At 47.2% G+C, this 18,228-nt stretch overlaps 1 protein-coding gene across 4 annotated transcripts in view; it reads left to right on the top strand.

Annotated features, from left to right (window-relative positions):
* Window positions 1-18,010, top strand: part of BCL11B (B cell CLL/lymphoma 11B) — a 94,412-nt gene extending 76,402 nt beyond the window's left edge. For 3 of the 4 annotated variants that reach the window (XM_012803429.2, XM_012803428.2, XM_003787029.3), the window contains one exon: window positions 11,060-13,113. In XM_012803429.2, coding sequence (XP_012658883.1) covers window positions 11,060-13,113 — 2,054 coding nt within the window. Of the gene's footprint in view, window positions 1-11,059 lie in introns of all 4 variants that reach the window. The other variant, XM_003787030.1, reaches the window with a different exon arrangement.
* Window positions 18,011-18,228: the final 218 nt, after the last annotated feature.

Below are 18,228 nucleotides of genomic sequence, written 5' to 3'. Positions count from 1 at the left end.
GGTGATGTTTGATACATCTCCCAGGCCTCTGATTTTGTAATCGCACCAGGCAGCTCAGGCATGCTTCCGGGCCCCCAGAAACTTTGACACCGTCAGGCTGTGCCTGGCGAGGATGACCACATCCCCGGCTGCCGGCAGCGGGCTGGAGGAAGCTTGGCACTGTGGCAGAGGCGAAGTGCCGCAGAAGTGCCGCAGGTTTTTCATATGGAAATGTGAAATAATGGGGTGATTAAATAGAGCTGTATATTAAAGTACATCTGACATTAGAATTACCATAATGTGCTGTAGCCTTAGGCTGAGTACTTTATTTGCCATCTGCGTCGGCCCAAAATCCCCCGGGGAAGCGCTAAAATATTCTGAATAAACTCAGCTCGAGTTCTTATTGAGAGTAAAATACCATTTGTGGCACGTCGTATTGATTCGTCTTAATTGTGGTGCAGAAAAGAACATTCACTGGCTGATGACTTTTGTGCTTGGTGACAAGCTGGCTGGAGTTACTCTAGCACTGCAGTTGGTTAACCTGGGCTGACGGCAGCCTCGGCCAGGCGGGCACCTGGGCTCCAGCCGCAGGAGCCACAGCGCCACCCCCACCCCAGCGGGCCCAGCACAGCTGGGGCTCCCTGCCAGCACCCTGCCCTCCCTGGGAGAGGGTGCGGAGAAAGGCGCCCATGGGGAGGGCAGCGGAAATTCACACTCCACCCCACAGGCCTCTCCTATGCCGGCCTCACCCCCCCACCAATGACACAGAAGTGCTGAGCAGCTGGGGGAAGAAGGGCCATTGCCTCTGCCGCTGCTGTAGCCTCTGTCCTTGGTTGGAGAGATGCACAATGCACATTTAAGGAAGCAAAACTAAAAAAGAGAGAGGAAAAGGAAAGGAGAGGAAAGGAAAGGAAAAGGAAAAGAACTCACCGACCCAGGCAAACCCACACTTGTCTGGGCACTGGTTGGTGGCCATGGGCCCTGGTAATGCTCCCTGAACCCCTTTGCAGGGAAATGACTTGCAAAATGCATTCAAGATGAAAGAGTTGTCAGTGGGAAAACACTCAGTGATCCAAACAGTGCTCCCCCATTCATAAGGTCCAGTTTTTACCCTATAATTGCCTATCATTATACACAATTTAAATATTCAAACATTCTCCACAAACCCTGGGCTAGCATGTTTTTATTACAAATTCAGAACAAGGGAATAACCTTTAACTTCAGAGACAAATGAGACAAATTTACAAGTGCATATCTGCTGTTTTCTTGTGCTTTATCAATCCCCGCGGACCGGAACACTTTTGCTCTAACACCACTCAGAACAATATACATATATTATGACTTGTTTGTGGTGCGTTGGTAATGAGTCCCCTCTGCATTAGCTAACCTATATAACTCTGCGTTGAGGCTCTCCATAATGTCAATTATCTCCTCGGAGCTAAACGTACACTCCATTAAAAGGAGATTTACTGCTCCTGCCACACTTCTTGGGGTGGAATGTAGAGATTTTTGTGGATTTAAGGAAAGGAAGGATGGAGGCTTGCTTCGAGAAGGAAGTGGTGAATTATGGAGAAGGGAGGCTTAGCTTGAAGGGACTGGGGGGAGCCTGAGACCTACCCTATGTGTGAGTGTGAAACACAGGCACACAAGGTACGGTGCTGTCTCTCACATCTGCAGCTAACTCCTGGCTTCTTTTGCCTGCACACTTTCTAATCGCGCCCCTGCCCCTTTCTTTTTAAAATGGAGTGTTGCTCTGTTGCCCTGGGTACAGAGTGTCACGATATCATCATAGCTCACAGCAACCTCAAACTCGTGGGCTCGAGTGATCCTCCTGCCTCAGCCCCTTGTGTAGCTGGGGCTACAGGTGCCTGCCACAACGCCTAGCTAATTATTTCTATTTTTAGTAGAGATGCTTTTGCTTAGGCTGGTCTTGAACTCCTGAGCTCAAACAATCGCCTGCCTCTGCCTCCCAGAGAGCTAGGATTACAGACGTGAGCCACTGCACCCGGCCTCCTAATTCCCTCTTTATTGGTCCATTAAGGATGTCTTGCTCTGTGCTTCTCGTTTACATTCTTTGCAAGAGAATGCAACTCTGTCCCCAGAGTTCTAGAATGCTTTCAGAAAACTCCCATGTTGGACAAGATGAGGTACTGGGGAACAAAACCTACCAAAATGAGTTCAGCTGTCAGCCCACCAAAGCCCACTGGGAAATGTAGGCCCTTTCCAGGGAAGTCTACAGAAAGCAGATTTCAAGGGAATCCAACAACATGTTCTATGTTATTTCCAGTGGATTTGAGTGTCTGACCAAAGTTGGGGGATGACGGAGCAACAACTCTGAGGAATGTGCTGTAGTATTTCACAATGTACTGCAAATCAGTTGCCAAGAGTAAAATCTCTGTGCATCTTGCCCTCCCGCCTGTCTACGACATTACTGACGAATACCACTGTTTTCACCCTGCTCGGAGATGCCCGCGGTCAGCGATTCTGCTGTGTTTCAGGGCTGGGTGGCAGTTTCCTGAGCCTGAAAATGCACACCTGGTCTGACCACAGAATTAAGCGGTTGAAATAGAGAGGGTTTTGGGAAGTCTAGGGTGCATTGTTCCTATTGACATAGTTCAGTTTTCATATTTCTCTGTTGTACTAAGAGCCTGGACTACCCTGTTCCTGAAGGCAGATTCATAGGCCCAGGGTATGCAGATAAGAGGCTTGCTGGAATAATTGAATTCCTGCTCCAGAGGGTGATATAAAAGATCACCTCCTACACAACAGATCTTCATAGATTAGATTTTAAGTTTTCACTCCTTTAAACCTATGGTTTCACAGTTTGGGAAGGGTGTGCCCTGTTGGAAACAAATCTCTCTGAGAGGTTTACCTACATTGTTTTGTTGTATTGAGATTTTGTTGTACCAAACAGTTTTTGACTTGAGTAGGCCTTGATTGTGTGGGCTTACAGATTTTCATGTTTTTTAATACGAAAGTTTTCACTGTGGTAGAATTTATAGCAGAGTTTCTCAGCATGTTTTCAGAGCCTCCCTGGATGGGTCTCAAGACCCCTTTTCAATTCCACCTTCAGTCTTCCCCTCTTTGAATCTAGGGTCCTTCACGCAGGCAGTGTCCTCTGCCAGCGGTCCCCTTGTACTCCGCTTTCTGCACGGCAGACTTTTTTCTGCCTTCTGAACTCAGTAAGGGTGAGTACCTCCACAGAGAGTCTTTCCTGTTCCTCCCAGGCTGTCAGTCTCCACCCCTTCTGGGTCCCATGCCATGTGGCACACCCTTCATCAGTGACTGAGTGGCTTGAACCTTTCCTAGATATTCCTGGAGTGATTAGTCTCTCGTTCTAGGCTTCGGGCTTCAGGAGAACAAATTTTTATTTCTGTGACCTTCTGCTTAGGGCAGAGCCTGGCACAGAGAGGACACATCCTGCATTTGTGGCGTAAAAGCAGGAAGAGAGGAAGGAGCAAATAAATGGTGCTGGGAAGGTGCTCTCAGGTCTTCCGTCTCTGTACTGTTTCTGGGTTGTAGATGGACTGTGCCTTTCAGTTGTCCTGCTGCTCTTCCTTTTCTTCCCTGGGAAAGTACACTGGGAGCAGGGCATCTTCTTCACACTTAGCATCAGGAGGGTCAGGAGGGGGAGCACGTGTGGGTGAGAACAGCCCTGCGTGGAGGTCCCTGCAGAGAGCCGGTGGCCTCTCTGGTTGTGTCTCCCATTTCCCCTCACTTGCCTCATTCTGCAGCAGACAGACCTACTTTCTGCTTCTTGTCCCATACGCCGAGGGTGCTCACAAAACTCTCGCTGCCTCGTGGGCTTTTCCCTCCTTAGCCTGGGCTCATCCAGTTCTCTCTGTCTGGTGTGAGCATCACTCTCTGTGCAGATTTGTCTGGCTGCCTTCTCCCTAGGTGCTCTCAAGTCAGTGGTTTCTGCTCTGCTTTACAAATCTCTGTGTCCACAGCTTAACATCTTCTCTCCCTGACCCCCACTGTACTGAACCCGAAACTCCGTGAAGTCCAGCAACTTGGCCAAAGTGTCCTGACACCAAAGTTGACAAGACTAGCCTGGTCCCTGTTCTTAGGTAGCCTGGAATCTAGAAGATGAATTTTATTTATTTATTTATTTATTTTTTGAGACAGAGCCTCAAGCTATCCCCGTGGGTAGAGTGCTGTGGCATCACAGCTCACAGCAACCTCCAACTCCTGGGCTCAAGTGAGTCTCTTGCCTCAGCCTCTCAACTAGCTGGGACCACAGGTGCCCACCACAACACCCAGCTGTTTTTTTGTTGCAGCCATCATTGTTATTTGGCAGGCCCAGGCTGGATTCAAACCCACTACCTTAGGTGTATGTGGCTGGTGCCTTAGCTACTTGAGCCGCAGGCGCTGAGCCGGAGATGAATTTTAAATAAATAATGCAAGGCCAATAGTGTGTTCTTGAACAACTTAACTTCTCTGAGCCTCCTCTATTTCTTCTGTAAATGGTCACTGTAGTCTACTATGAAGACTTAATGAAGGGATGTGGGCAAAAGGCCTGGTATCATGCAGGTCAGTGTTTTTTCAACTTTTTTTAATCTCATGGTACACTTGAACCCATAGTTAAACTTTCACAGCACACTTAAATTATGTTGATCAAAAAGAAAGAACATACTTTCTGTGCTTTGAACTTCTTTCGAAAATGATTTAATTAGTCTTTAAAAATTTTCACCACACACCTAAGATCCTCTCACAGAACACTGGTTGAAAATCACTGATGTAGGTTCTGCACCCTCACATCCAGCCAAGCCCTTGTCTTCTCTCTCTCAGCACTCTGAACTTCTCCCTAGCATCACTCATAATTTTCACTGAACAGTTAAATGGCTTATCAGGTGTTCCCTGTCCCCCCTGGAATATAAGCTGTATTCCCTGTTACTTGTAGAATACCTACCAGATAAAGAATCCCCAGCTCCTATTTGTTCAATGAATGAATGAAAGGCAGAGGCAGTCACTGTTTTCAGCAGGACACACAGTGCTACCAAGTCGTTCAGCCCCATCTTTTCTGGTCCTGCATTTACCGGACTTACTTGTGCTGGGATCCAGGAACAGCCAGGACACTTTATTTGGCTGTTTGGAGCCTGGGTGTTAACTAGGATTCCAAAGCCTAGGGTGAGAGTGCAGGGATGGATTAGCAATGTCTGCCATAAGTACTGGCATAGGGGTAATGGCTCAGTACATTATCACCAGGGATGATCATCCGTGGATCACTTGCTTTGAAAGACTTTTCTATTCCAAATTACTTCTATCTATTGCTTTTCCATGAGATAATCAGCATGATTTTATTGAGTTACTGTAATTCTAGCCAAAAGCAACACTTCTCAATATTTTCATTAGTTCCCCAGGCTGGAATGAAAGGTAATATTCTAGGCACACACAGTTATCTCCAACCCAACTCCTACCTAGTTTTAACATTATAACATAATGAGCACAGGTGCTGCCACCGACCAGCTGTGTGGCCTTGGCCAGGTCCTCTTATCTCTTCTTACCCTCAGTTTCCTCATCTGTAAAATGGTGATGATGACAACAGTTGCTACTTCGGGTTGTCGGGAGCATCTGTGAGGTCCTTGGTGTTCTTGGCTCAGGAATTCGCTGCTGGTAAGGATTTCATAACAGTTTCTTGTTACCACTGTGGTAATCATTTCCCATTCTGCCTTTTGTTGTGGAGAGGTTTGACAGAATGCTTTTGGAGCAAGCAGGGATGGTTATTGGTTTTGCAGATGGCCATGTTCAGGAATAACTCATACGAGCTCCAGGGTGGCCAGTGGATATATTCTGACATCATGAGAGGGAAACTAGTTTTTAAACAAATAAAGAGTACACATACGTAGGGGATAACATTGATAATTATGATCATTTCAGAATTGAGGAGATTATCATTAGCAGTCATATATTCTGGAGGAGGACTGAGTGGTTGGCTGGTGAAACCAGCCCTCTCTTTGGGAGCTGGACAGCCCGAAGTCCGGAGAAGGGAAGGGAGCTGCTGCAGAGGACCCTAGGACCCAGCTCCTGCCCCTGGGTTCAGCCACCTCTGCCTCTGTTCTTTTAGTCCCCTGTGTGTTTTGCACTCCATGGGCTCACTAGCTCTGTGAAAGGTGCCTGCTGTGCCTCTCCAGGGTTGAGGCCCACGGTGGCCCTGACTCTGTTATATACAAGGATAGTCAGAGCCCTTTACTCACAGGACATAGACAGTGTGGCAGGAGAAGTCCTTTTCTGGTTGTTTTTGTTGTAAAACAAGCCTTGACAGGTAGAGAGAGAATGATGAATCCTGGCATGGGGAGGAGTGTGCTGGGAGGCAGCTGGTACCCTGATAGGAGGTCAGAAAGCCCGAGGAGAGGTGTGGTCCCAACCTTTCTGGCAATTTCCTCAGGTGCCAGCAGGGATGTGGTCCTCCCCTGGCTTCCCTCAGAGGCTGTGGTGAGTTACAGGGACATAAGTAAATGCTTTGTAACCTGGATAGGGACATGTGGAACCAAGATGCAGTTTTCATGTGACACTCACACCCCTAGACATCACCTCAAGTCCTGCTTGAATCCAAAGGGGGGTCTCCTTGCTGTTCTCCCACACAGGAATCCTCTTCCATTTGGTATCACTTGGCCTTAGGAGGACCTGTGCTATCAATTATGGACTTTACATTGAATAATAATTCAATTAAAGGTGTTTTTTTTTATTGAACATCCTTGATACTTTTATTGGTATTATTAGAATAGCTGCCATAATAAGGAGGAACAATTATTTAAATGCTCATAAAAAATCCTACTGCAGAGGAAAAGTCACATTTCATTGCAGGAGTCCGGTTGTGTGTTGGTTCCCACACATCACAATAAAAAAATGATGTTTCCTCAAGGTTTGCATGTTTCTACTTCCCCAGAACCTCTACTTTGTGAGGCAGGTGGCATTAAAATTCCTCCAGGGTTTCATTATTGCCAGACTTATCCTGAAAGGCATCCCTGTGACATCCAAGGTCAGGTTTAAGGATGGGTAATAGAAAAACAAAACGTGCCAATACCTACCGTAACGCCTGCCTTGCCAGGTGCGATTTATAGGCTGTGTCTGCATACGGGATCTCGTTCAGTCTCTGCAGCCCTCTCTGGTGAGGAAATCAAGGCCCAGAGAGGTTAAGTGACTTGACTGTATTCACCCTTCTGGGGACCTTGAGGTAGAGGGATGAACCTAGGCTACTGCCCAGGGGCCTCATAATGGAGAGATGTCGAGGAGAGGTTTGCATTTGAGAAAGACATCCAGGGAGTCTCTTTAGAGCCAGGAGAGCAAAGAAGATCCAGTGTGGGTTTCTGTTGATTGATACTAAAAATGTCTGAGAAAGGGAGAAAGAAGGAAGTAAAGAAAGACATGGACCCTGGGTTCTGAGTCACCAAGTATGATTTATTGAGCAAAAGATAGCCGATGTTTCTAGATCTGTAGGCCAGGTTTGATGCTGTCAGGTGAATCGCTTCTAATGAGCTAGGCTTTGACCTATTGGTTGGAATCTCAGTAGTTACTGCAGCCTGTCTGGGCCACTAGCATGAAGTTGTCACCTCTTGCTGCAGTGCAGCTTCCAGCTTATCTGTGGGCAGGTGGCCCTGAGTTTGAGAAGTGGTCCTGGGAAGGGGAGTGGGCCATTCCTAAGTCAGAAGCAGCCCACTCACCAAGTGTCTTCTGCTGCATTTAAAAATGAGCCGTCTGAGACTGCGTTACCATGTCCTTAAAATATTTAGTGAGTTCTCAAATAGAAAAATGTTCCAAGTGGTTCTTCAAAGACTTTTGACATTGTTCGGTTCTTTAAAAGTCAGCAGCCCCATGCTCAGGGCTACTTCTAGGCAAGAGATAACCACAAAATGATAATATGGAAATGAACATTTTATTAAAAAAAGGAAGGGGGAATTGGGAAAGAGAGTTGTCTAGGGAAGGCCTTTGAGAGTTGGGAGATTTTTATGAATTTGGAAGCTGTCAGATCCTGGGGTGACTGTGGCCTGCAGAAAGTCCTGCACTGTGCAAAGGGAAGTCTTGGAACCAGAGTGGTGGCCCAGGGGGTGGGCATGACGAGTGACCCTGAAATCCAACTCGATGAAGAAATGACACTCTTCCCTGCCTCATGGTGAATTGTGGACAGGTGACTTCCTCCCACACACTGCTCCAAGTTAGAGTTTTAGAAGCACTTTTTTTTTTTTTTTTTAAAACAAGAAGTGGAAACATCTGAGCCCTTTAGAACATGTAGCTACATGATTCCCAGCAGCTGCCATTTTGAGTAAAAACAAAAATAAAATTATTTGGCCATTTCAGCAGTAGAGCAATCTTCATTTCTGGCCTGCCTAGGAGTTGTCTGCATTTTCCTCTGGTACCTACATTCCTCACCAGGCACAGAACTTTCTAGAAAATGTGTAGCCACCAGATCAAGAAATAGGAAGCCCTTTGGAGCTACACAAGGCAATGAAAAGGAAAAAAGAGATTGGGGGAAGGGAGGTGGTCTATCTTGAAAACATGAGCAACAGAGCAGCTGTGAGCCATAAATCGATTAATTAGAGTGGCTGAAGCTGAGGTGAAGGGTACAGAAACGCTCTTTAATTTGAAGATCTATGACCTTGTAGGACGTGGCACTTCATTTGTGTTATTAGCTCCTGTGTCAGAAAGGGACATTTATTTATCTTCTTATTTATTACTTATTTATTCCACCAAGGTCCAAAAAAGGATGCAATGAGGAGTGTAAATGTGGCTTCTGGCCGGCTCTCCTGTGAGGCTGTCTGAGGAAAGGCTTTCTGCTCCCCAAGTACATTAGCTAATAAGCTGAGGACAGAAATGGGGCCTCTGAGGCAGCTGGGCGCGTTCTCCAGTAGCTGAGAGGATGCAGAAAGGAGGGCTGGGGTGTTGCTGGGGCCTTCCTGTGAGAACCGGCTGCCAGGGGCCTCAGGAAGGCACCCTTGCCCTGCCAAGGTCTCCAGTCAGGGGCTCCACGTGGGGAACTGGGAGAGGGGAATGACCCAGACACCCTGGAGGAATAAAATAGCCTTAGAAGTTCTCCTTCAAGTGTTTTTAAAAGCGAAGAGAGGCTGAACTTGCAGAATTCCTTTTTAATTTCTGTCCTGCCTACCTACTGCCTTTTCACCACAGAACACACAGACATAGAATGGGAGAATGATACGGTTTCTGTGGAATACTTGTAAGAGCTTGGCTTGGTTTCCAAGCGTGAGGGTCCTGGTCCAGTTGGGTCTGTGGTCCAGGCAGATCTCTGCCCTGTCCCTCGGGCAGCATGAAACCCTCTGTGACACTGCACACAGGGATGTCTTAGGGAGGTCCTGGGCCATAAAGGTTGACAAGCCTAACTTGGGAGAGAGGTACACACCACACTCAAGACTGACTTGGATGGAGTTCAGGGCACTTGGTTCCCAAGTCACTTGGTTTTTAAAAGATGGTTTCCAAATGGAGTTTTATGTGCCTATAAACACTGCTAAGGGTGCAGCCTTCCAGAAACATAATTAGTGGGTGGGAAATTCTCTGCACGGGATTTCAGAAGTCCTTAAATTGATTGGTGGAGTCTAAGAAGAGAATTGTTTTCTTCACTCCCTACCTCACATTACTGATACTGGGGATGTTAATTAATGTGCATGTCTGGCTTCACCAGGGAGTTTGCAGCTATTGTACTTTAATAGCTGCATCAAGATCTTCCAGGTACAGGAAAGTTTGGGGAAAGGGGGGGGGGGCATTTTGAGCTCACAAATGGCATGTCTTGCACAGAGTCTGAGGTGGGATTCCTGTTTCCCCTTAATGCAGTGGTTCTCAGCCTTCCTAATGTCACAGCCCTTTAATACAGTTCCTGTGGGTCGCCACCCACAGGTGGAGAACCGCTGCCTTAATGAGTCTGGTGACAGAAGACAAGGCCTGCCTGCACTGCCTCCTTTATGTAACATGTAGGAGAGGGTCAGGCTGGAAAGCACTGTCACCTGAAGTTCAAGGGGGGGCACTCATAAGATGGGTTCCACATGAAATGTTCAGCCTCCATTTTGTGACTACCCCACTGGTGGGCTAAGATTGTGACATTCTGGCTCCATGTCACAAGCGTCCCCTACAGTTTGCTGCTGTGTCACCAGAGCCAGTTTCTAGCAAAATCAGCACTTGCTGTTGTTCACCCTGGCTTCCCTGTCAGATTTGAGGACATTCTTTTATCCCTTAGTTTTCTGGCAAAGGACTTGAAAATACCCATTTGGGCCAGGTTTCCTCCTTCACTCCACCCCCACCCCATGGTCTTTGGAGGCAGAACAGTACACTGAGGTGTACTGTGTGTGAGGACATGGTGGGGGTCAGCTGTCACATGGTATTAGGCCTTCACAGTGTGTTATATTTCTCCTGCTCCTGAAAATGCATGTTCAGTTGAACACAGGTGTATGAAACTCTACAATTTAGCTAAAATCCCCAAAGATTGGAGATGGACCACAGCCATTTCCTTAAAGAAAGAAAAAATGTTTATAAGACAATACAGTTTGAGTTTGGGTAGCACTTCCTTGAATCAAATATTTTCTGAATCTAGTTCTCAAGGGGTAGGGGAGATTTTACCCCTTAGGGATCATTTGGCAGGATGTGGAGACACTTGGTTTTCACTGAGGAGAGGTTGCTTCTGCCATCTCCTAAGTGGAGGCCAGGGATGCTGACCATCCCATGGTGCACAGGAAAACTTTCCCCAGAATTATTGGGGTCTATAGTGCCTTGAACGAGAACTCCTTGTCTACTTGGTTTTCAGTGTGAAGAGAGCCCCGGGTAGGTGCCCTCTGCCCTGGCTACTTTTATGTAGTCCAGCCTGTGATGTATTAGTTCCTGCCGGATGCGGACATCCTCACAAACAGATCTCACTTGGCCTCAGGGACAAAAGGGAATCAGAACATCTTTTCTTTAGGGGAGCAAAGCGAGGCTTACAGAAGTGACATAACTTGCTGACATCCAGTTGGCAGCCCTGCAGCCGCGTGTTGGGGCACTGGGCCACGTCCCCACCATGCGTTTCCAGGCCGGTGGCCCCACGGTGCCTGCGCCCCTGCCGCTTCTCACGCTCTGCCTTTCTGTCCGTGTGTCTCCCCAGGTAAAGATGAGCCTTCCAGCTACATTTGCACAACATGCAAGCAGCCCTTCAACAGCGCGTGGTTCCTGCTGCAGCACGCGCAGAACACGCATGGCTTCCGCATCTACCTGGAGCCCGGGCCGGCCAGCAGCTCGCTCACACCGCGGCTCACCATCCCGCCGCCACTCGGGCCTGAGGCCGTGGCGCAGTCCCCGCTCATGAATTTCCTGGGCGACAGCAACCCCTTCAACCTGCTGCGCATGACGGGCCCCATCCTACGCGACCACCCGGGCTTCGGCGAGGGCCGCCTGCCTGGTACGCCGCCACTCTTCAGCCCACCGCCACGCCACCACCTGGACCCGCACCGCCTCAGTGCGGAGGAGATGGGGCTCGTCGCCCAGCACCCCAGTGCCTTTGACCGAGTCATGCGCCTGAATCCCATGGCCATCGACTCTCCCGCCATGGACTTCTCGCGGCGGCTCCGCGAGCTGGCGGGCAATAGCTCCACACCGCCGCCCGTGTCGCCGGGCCGCGGCAACCCTATGCACCGGCTCCTGAACCCCTTCCAGCCCAGCCCCAAGTCCCCGTTCCTGAGCACGCCACCGCTGCCGCCCATGCCTCCCGGTGGCACGCCACCACCGCAGCCGCCGGCCAAGAGCAAGTCGTGTGAGTTCTGCGGCAAGACCTTCAAGTTCCAGAGCAATCTCATCGTGCACCGGCGCAGCCACACGGGCGAGAAGCCCTACAAGTGCCAGCTGTGCGACCATGCGTGCTCGCAGGCGAGCAAGCTCAAGCGCCACATGAAGACACACATGCACAAGGCCGGCTCCCTGGCCGGCCGCTCTGATGACGGGCTCTCGGCTGCCAGCTCCCCGGAGCCTGGCACCAGCGAGCTGACCGGCGAGGGCCTCAAGGCAGCTGACGGCGACTTCCGCCACCACGAGAGCGACCCGTCGCTGGGCCACGAGCCCGAGGAGGAGGACGAGGAGGAGGAGGAGGAGGAGGAGGAGCTGCTACTTGAGAATGAGAGCCGACCCGAGTCGAGCTTTAGCATGGACTCGGAGCTGAGCCGCAACCGCGAGAACGGTGGCGGCGGGGTGCCGGGGGTGCCCGGAGCTGGGGGCGGCGTGGGCGGTGCTGCCAAGGCTCTGGCTGATGAGAAGGCCCTTGTGCTGGGCAAGGTCATGGAGAACGTGGGCCTGGGCGCGCTGCCTCAGTACGGCGACCTGCTGGCTGACAAGCAGAAGCGCGGCGCCTTCCTGAAGCGCGGGGCGGGCGGCGGTGATGCTGGCGACGACGACGACGCAGGAGGCTGTGGCGACACAGGTACGGGTGGCGCAGTAAACGGGCGCGGCGGTGGCTTCGCGCCAGGCGCCGAGCCCTTCCCAGGTCTCTTCCCGCGCAAGCCGGCGCCGCTACCCAGCCCTGGGCTCAACAGCGCGGCCAAGCGCATCAAGGTGGAGAAGGACCTGGAGCTGCCGCCCGCTGCGCTCATCCCATCCGAGAACGTGTATTCACAGTGGCTCGTGGGCTACGCGGCGTCACGGCACTTCATGAAGGACCCCTTCCTGGGCTTCACGGACGCGCGCCAGTCGCCCTTCGCCACATCGTCCGAGCACTCATCCGAGAACGGCAGCCTGCGCTTCTCCACACCGCCTGGTGACCTGCTGGACGGCGGTCTGTCGGGCCGCAGCGGTACGGCCAGCGGGGGCAGCACGCCGCACCTGGGTGGCCCGGGCCCGGGGCGGCCCAGCTCCAAGGAGGGTCGCCGCAGCGACACGTGTGAGTACTGCGGCAAGGTGTTCAAGAACTGCAGCAACCTGACGGTGCACCGGCGGAGCCACACCGGCGAGCGGCCTTACAAGTGCGAGCTGTGCAACTACGCGTGCGCGCAGAGCAGCAAGCTCACGCGCCACATGAAGACGCACGGGCAGATCGGCAAGGAGGTGTACCGCTGCGACATCTGCCAGATGCCCTTCAGCGTCTACAGCACCCTGGAGAAACACATGAAAAAGTGGCATGGCGAGCACTTGCTGACTAACGATGTCAAAATCGAGCAGGCCGAGAGGAGCTAAGCGTGCGGGCTGGGCACCCACATCTGTACAGTGGAACCGTTGCCAACCGAGAGAATGCTGACCTGACTTGCCTCTGTGTCACCGCCACTTAGCACCCCGCGTGTCCCCGGGGCCCAGGGGAGGCGGCACTCCAACGTAACCTGTGTCTGCGAAGTCCTATGGAAACCCGAGGGTTGATTAAGGCAGTAAAAATTGTGGAGCCTTTTAACTGTGCAATAATTTCTGTATTTATTGGGTTTTGTAATTTTTTTGGCATGTGCAGGTACTTTTTATTATTATTCTTTCTGTTTAAATTCCTTTAAAAGATTTTGTTGGGTATCCATCCCTTCTTCATTTTTTTAAAACCCAGTAGTAGCCTGAGCAAATGACTGGCGAGCAATGTAGAGGGGAAGCATATCTTCTTTTAAATTATAATTTGGGGGAGGGTGGGGCGGGCGCTGCTTTTTTTGAAATTTAAGCTAAGCATGTGTAATTTCTTGTGAAGAAGCCAACACTTAAACGACTTTTAAAGTTGTTTACTTTTTTATTCCTACTTTTTTTTTGGTCCTGAAATAAAAAGTGGCATGCGGTTTTTTTTGTTTTGTTTTGTTCTGTTCTGTTTTGTTTTGGGGGTGGGGGATTGGATGTACAGCGATAACAATCTTTAAAGTTGTAGCACTTTGTTTCAGCATTGGAGTGGAGATGTAGCACTGATGATGTCCTGAGTCATAGAGGCCTTTTCTGTGTTGAATTCATCTTTCATATTGCATAAGGAAAACTTTTAGTGGTGATGTTGGGGTGGGCACCCCACAAACTCAGTGCCACCAGAGAAACAGTTTTTGAGGGCTACTCTGGAAAATGGCCCCAAAGCATCCTGCAGTCGTGCATTACCAGCAGAAATTATCATTTTCTTGGAATGTTGGTATGCCCTGGGATGCTGTCTTTGCTATTTGCTGTAGATTAGGCTGAATAAAATGGGCCGAGGTTACTGTTTTGGGTAGATGGGGTGGCTTGCAGTGACACAGAAAGGAAGAAAGGAACAGTGTTCTCTCAGGCTTCTTCTGGCTTGGCAGCTTCTCTCTTTTTATCACCCCTACCACATAAATCTCAAGTCCTATGTTGCTACAAGTGGTAACTGATCACTTCTTAAGCAGACAAATGCCCTGATGGTGAATTGAGGAAGTTAGTGTTTTCTCACTGATGCACACTGATGACATTGTAGGGATGGGAGGAATTTTGTGAATTTCTGTTTCTTTTATTGGATGAGCAGGGAAAGAGTTCCATTTGAAGGTGCCCAGCGCTACTTACTAAGTAATTTTTTTTTCTATCTCATTAGGTTGGAAGGTTACTAAATATCAAACTGTTAAGATTAGACATTTGAATTCTGTTAACCCGCACTTTAAAGCTTTTGTTTGCATTTAAATTAAATGGCTTCTAAACAAGAAATTGCAGCATATTCTTCTCTTTGGCCCAGAGGTGGGTTAAACTGTAAGGGACAGCTGAGATTGAGTGTCAGTGTTGCTAAGCGTGGCATTCACAATACTGGCACTATAAAGAACAAAATAGTAATTTATAGGACAGTTTTTCTACTGCCATTCAATTTGATGTGAGTGCCTTGAAAACTGATCTTCCTATTTGAGTCTCTTGAGACAAATGCAAAACTTTTTGTTTTAAAATGAAAAGACTTTTTAAAAAAGTAAAACAAGAAAAGTACATTCTTTAGAAACTAACAAAGCCACATTTACTTTAAGTAAAAAAGAAAAAAAAATCCTGGTTGAAGATAGAGGATATGAAAATGCCATAAGACCCAATCAAATGAAGAAATAAACCCAGCACAACCTTGGACATCCATTAGCTGAATTATCCTCAGCCCCTTTTGTTTTTGGGACAACGCTGCTTAGATATGGAGTGGAGGTGATTTACTGCTGAATTAAAACTCAAGTGACACAAGTTACAAGTTGATATCGTTGAATGAAAAACAAAACAAAAGCAATTCAGGAACAACGGCTAATTTTTTCTAAAGTTAAATTTAGTGCACTCTGTCTTAAAAATACGTTTACAGTATTGGATACATACAAGGGTAAAAAAAAATTGTGTGTATGTGTGTTGGAGCGATCATTTTTTTTCAAAGTTTGCTTAATAGGTTATACAAAAATGCCACAGTGGCTGCGTGTATATTGTTTTCTTTTGGTGACGGGGTTTTAGTATATATTATATATATTAAAATTTCTTGATTACTGTAAAAGTGGACCAGTATTTGTAATAATCGAGAATGCCTGGGCATTTTACAAAACAAGAAAAAAAAAAAAAACCCTTTTCTTTTCCTTGAAAATGTTGCAGTAAAATTTAAATGGTGGGTCTATAAATTTGTTCTTGTCACAGTAACTGTAAAGTCGGAGTTTTAGTAAATTTTTTTCTGCCTTGGGTGTTGAATTTTTATTTGAAAAAAATGTATAGAAACTTGTATTTGGGGATTAAAAGGGGATTGCTACACCATGTAGAAAAAGTATGTAGAAAAAAAAAGTGCTTAATATTGTTATTGCTTTGCAGAAAAAAAAATCACATTTCTGACCTGTACTTATTTTTCTCTTCCCACTTCCCTCTGGAATGGATATTATTGGTTGGTTCATATGATGTAGGCACTTGCTGTATTTTTACTGGAGCTTGTAATTTTTTAACTGTAAGCTTGTCCTTTTAAAGGGATTTAATGTACCTTTTTGTTAGTGAATTTGGAAATAAAAAGAAAAAAAAAAACAAAAACAAACAGGCTGCCATAATATATTTTTTTAATTTGGCAGGATAAAATATTGCAAAAAAAAAAAATTTGTATGTTAAGTCCTATTGTACAGGAGAAAAAGGGTTGTTTGACAACCTTTGAGAAACAGAAACAAAAGAAAGTAGTTAAATGCTTTGGTTCACAAATCATTTTAGTTGTATATATTTTTGTCGGAATTGGCCTACACAAAGAACCCTTCGCGTTGGGCTTCACTCTGAATGCCCCAAACCTTGCATCAAGGCTCCTTGGTGTGGCCACAGCAGACCGGATGGGAAATTCTTTATTCATGTTGAGTGGAAAAAATGAGTTTTTGTAAAGATGTCAGTCACATTCCACAGAGTCCTCCCTTTCTGTAAGAGGCCATCTGTAAGATGTCCGATGTAGTGAAGAGAGAGCAAGAGAGCATCTTCCTTCTCTGCCATCACTGTGGTGGCAGTCACCACCACCGCCACCCCTTCTCCTGCCCCTAAGAGCAGAAAGTAATGTAAAGTGGGCTTCTTCAGTCCTTGAGAAAGAAAACATTAAAGGAATAAAAATGTGATAGAAGGAGCTGGTGATACCAGCTCGGTACAGGCGAAGTGACCTGCCACTGAGAGCGGTGGAAATTGGATTTCAGGAAGGAGAGCCCATCTGGACTAGGACCTTCTGTGCCATGGAGAGTGTTGGCCTCTTGTTTTCTTCCCTGCTTTGCCGCTTTGCTCTCCAAAACCTACATTCCGTCAGTTTTTGAATGCGAGGGCCTGGGATGAATTTGGTGCCTTTCCATATCTTTTTCTCTCTCCTTTGCATTTCCTCTCCAACTTCTATCCTCTGTCCTTTATTCATTTTCTTAAATTTTAATTTCTTTTCTTTCTCCCTCTCTATCCTTTCCCTTCCTCCCTTCTGTCTCTCTCTCTCTCTCTTTTTTTTTTGTAAAGCCAAGTAGCTTTAAGATAAAGTGGTGGTTTTTTGGACAAGGGAATAATACATTTTTTAAAAAATACCTATATCAGGAAAGCCATCTTTTTATTTCAGGAAATGTAAGAAACCATTATTTCAGGTTATGAAAGTATAACCAAGCATCCTTTGGGGCAATTCTTTACCAAACGCAGAAATCTTTCTTCTGGGAGCTTTTCTGTTCCATGTGATCTTTCCTCCTTGCCACTTACCTTTGCAAAGTTAAAATAAAGGGGGAGGGAATGGGGAATGGGAGATAAAGCTGAGATTTCAGTTTCCTACTGCTTGACCTAAAGACCCAGGGGCTGCCCTTCCTTTTGCATGCCCTGTTAAGGTCCTCAAGAGCCTCCTGTAATCATAAAAGCTAGCCAGCGCTCACCAGCTTACACAAAGTCACCAGAATGCCAGGACTAAGCCATCCTAAAGCACAAGGATTGTGTGTCTCTGTCACCTGCAGAGAACAGGGAATTTTATTTCTCTTTTGTGTTTAAAAAACCACCACCGAAGCAGATGGCCCAGTGAGAGAGGCCTCTAGCATGGGTGACCCAGCCGACCTCAGGCCGGTTTCCACACTGCCACAACTTTGTTCAAAGTTGCCCCAAATTGGAACCCGCCACTTGCCATGAGAGGGTCTTTCATGAGGAGAAGAGGAGACTGAATTACTCTAAGCAAAATGTGAAACGTAAGGAAATTAGCCTTTCATCCCGGTCCTAAGTAACTGTCAGTTGAAGGTTTTGTTGAACACAGGCAAACCCGTGATTTTGGTGCTCTTTGTATCTTAGCCCTGCAAAGCAAAGTTACATTGATTTAAGTTGTTTGCATTTGTACTGGCAAGGCGAAATATTTTTATTACCTTTTCTATTATTGTATGAGCTTTTGTTGTTTACTTGGAGGTTTTGTCTTTTACTACAAGTTTGGAACTATTTATTATTGCTTGGTATTTGTGCTCTGTTTAAGAAACAGGCACTTTTTTTTTTTATTATGGATAAAATGTTGAGATGACAGGAGGTCATTTCAATATGGCTTAGTAAAATATTTATTGTTCCTTTTATTCTCTGTACAAGATTTTGGGCCTCTTTTTTTCCTTAATGTCACAATGTTGAGTTCCGCATGTGTCTGCCATTTCATTTGTACGCTTGTTCAAAACCAAGTTTGTTCTGGTTTCAAGTTATAAAAATAAATTGGACATTTAACTTGATCTCCAAACCTTGTCCTTTTCTGTGTCTTTTAAAGGTGGGGGACAGGCAGCTTATTTCTAAGGGTGAATTGAAGGTCTTTCTCCATTTCCTTCCTCACCCAAACCCTTAAGCCCACATTGGGGAAGAAGAGAGGAAATAATAGAATGAGAGAACAGCAGTTTTCTTTACCCTTATGGAGCAGTGTGATTTAGAACAGTGGTTCTCAGCCCTGGTTGCACATTGGAA

This window comes from Otolemur garnettii, unplaced genomic scaffold (genome assembly GCF_000181295.1).
Source record: "Otolemur garnettii isolate 467f Iridium unplaced genomic scaffold, OtoGar3 scaffold00020, whole genome shotgun sequence".
In the NCBI taxonomy this organism is placed as follows: domain Eukaryota; kingdom Metazoa; phylum Chordata; class Mammalia; order Primates; family Galagidae; genus Otolemur; species Otolemur garnettii.
This window is presented reverse-complemented; position numbering and strand designations above follow the sequence as displayed.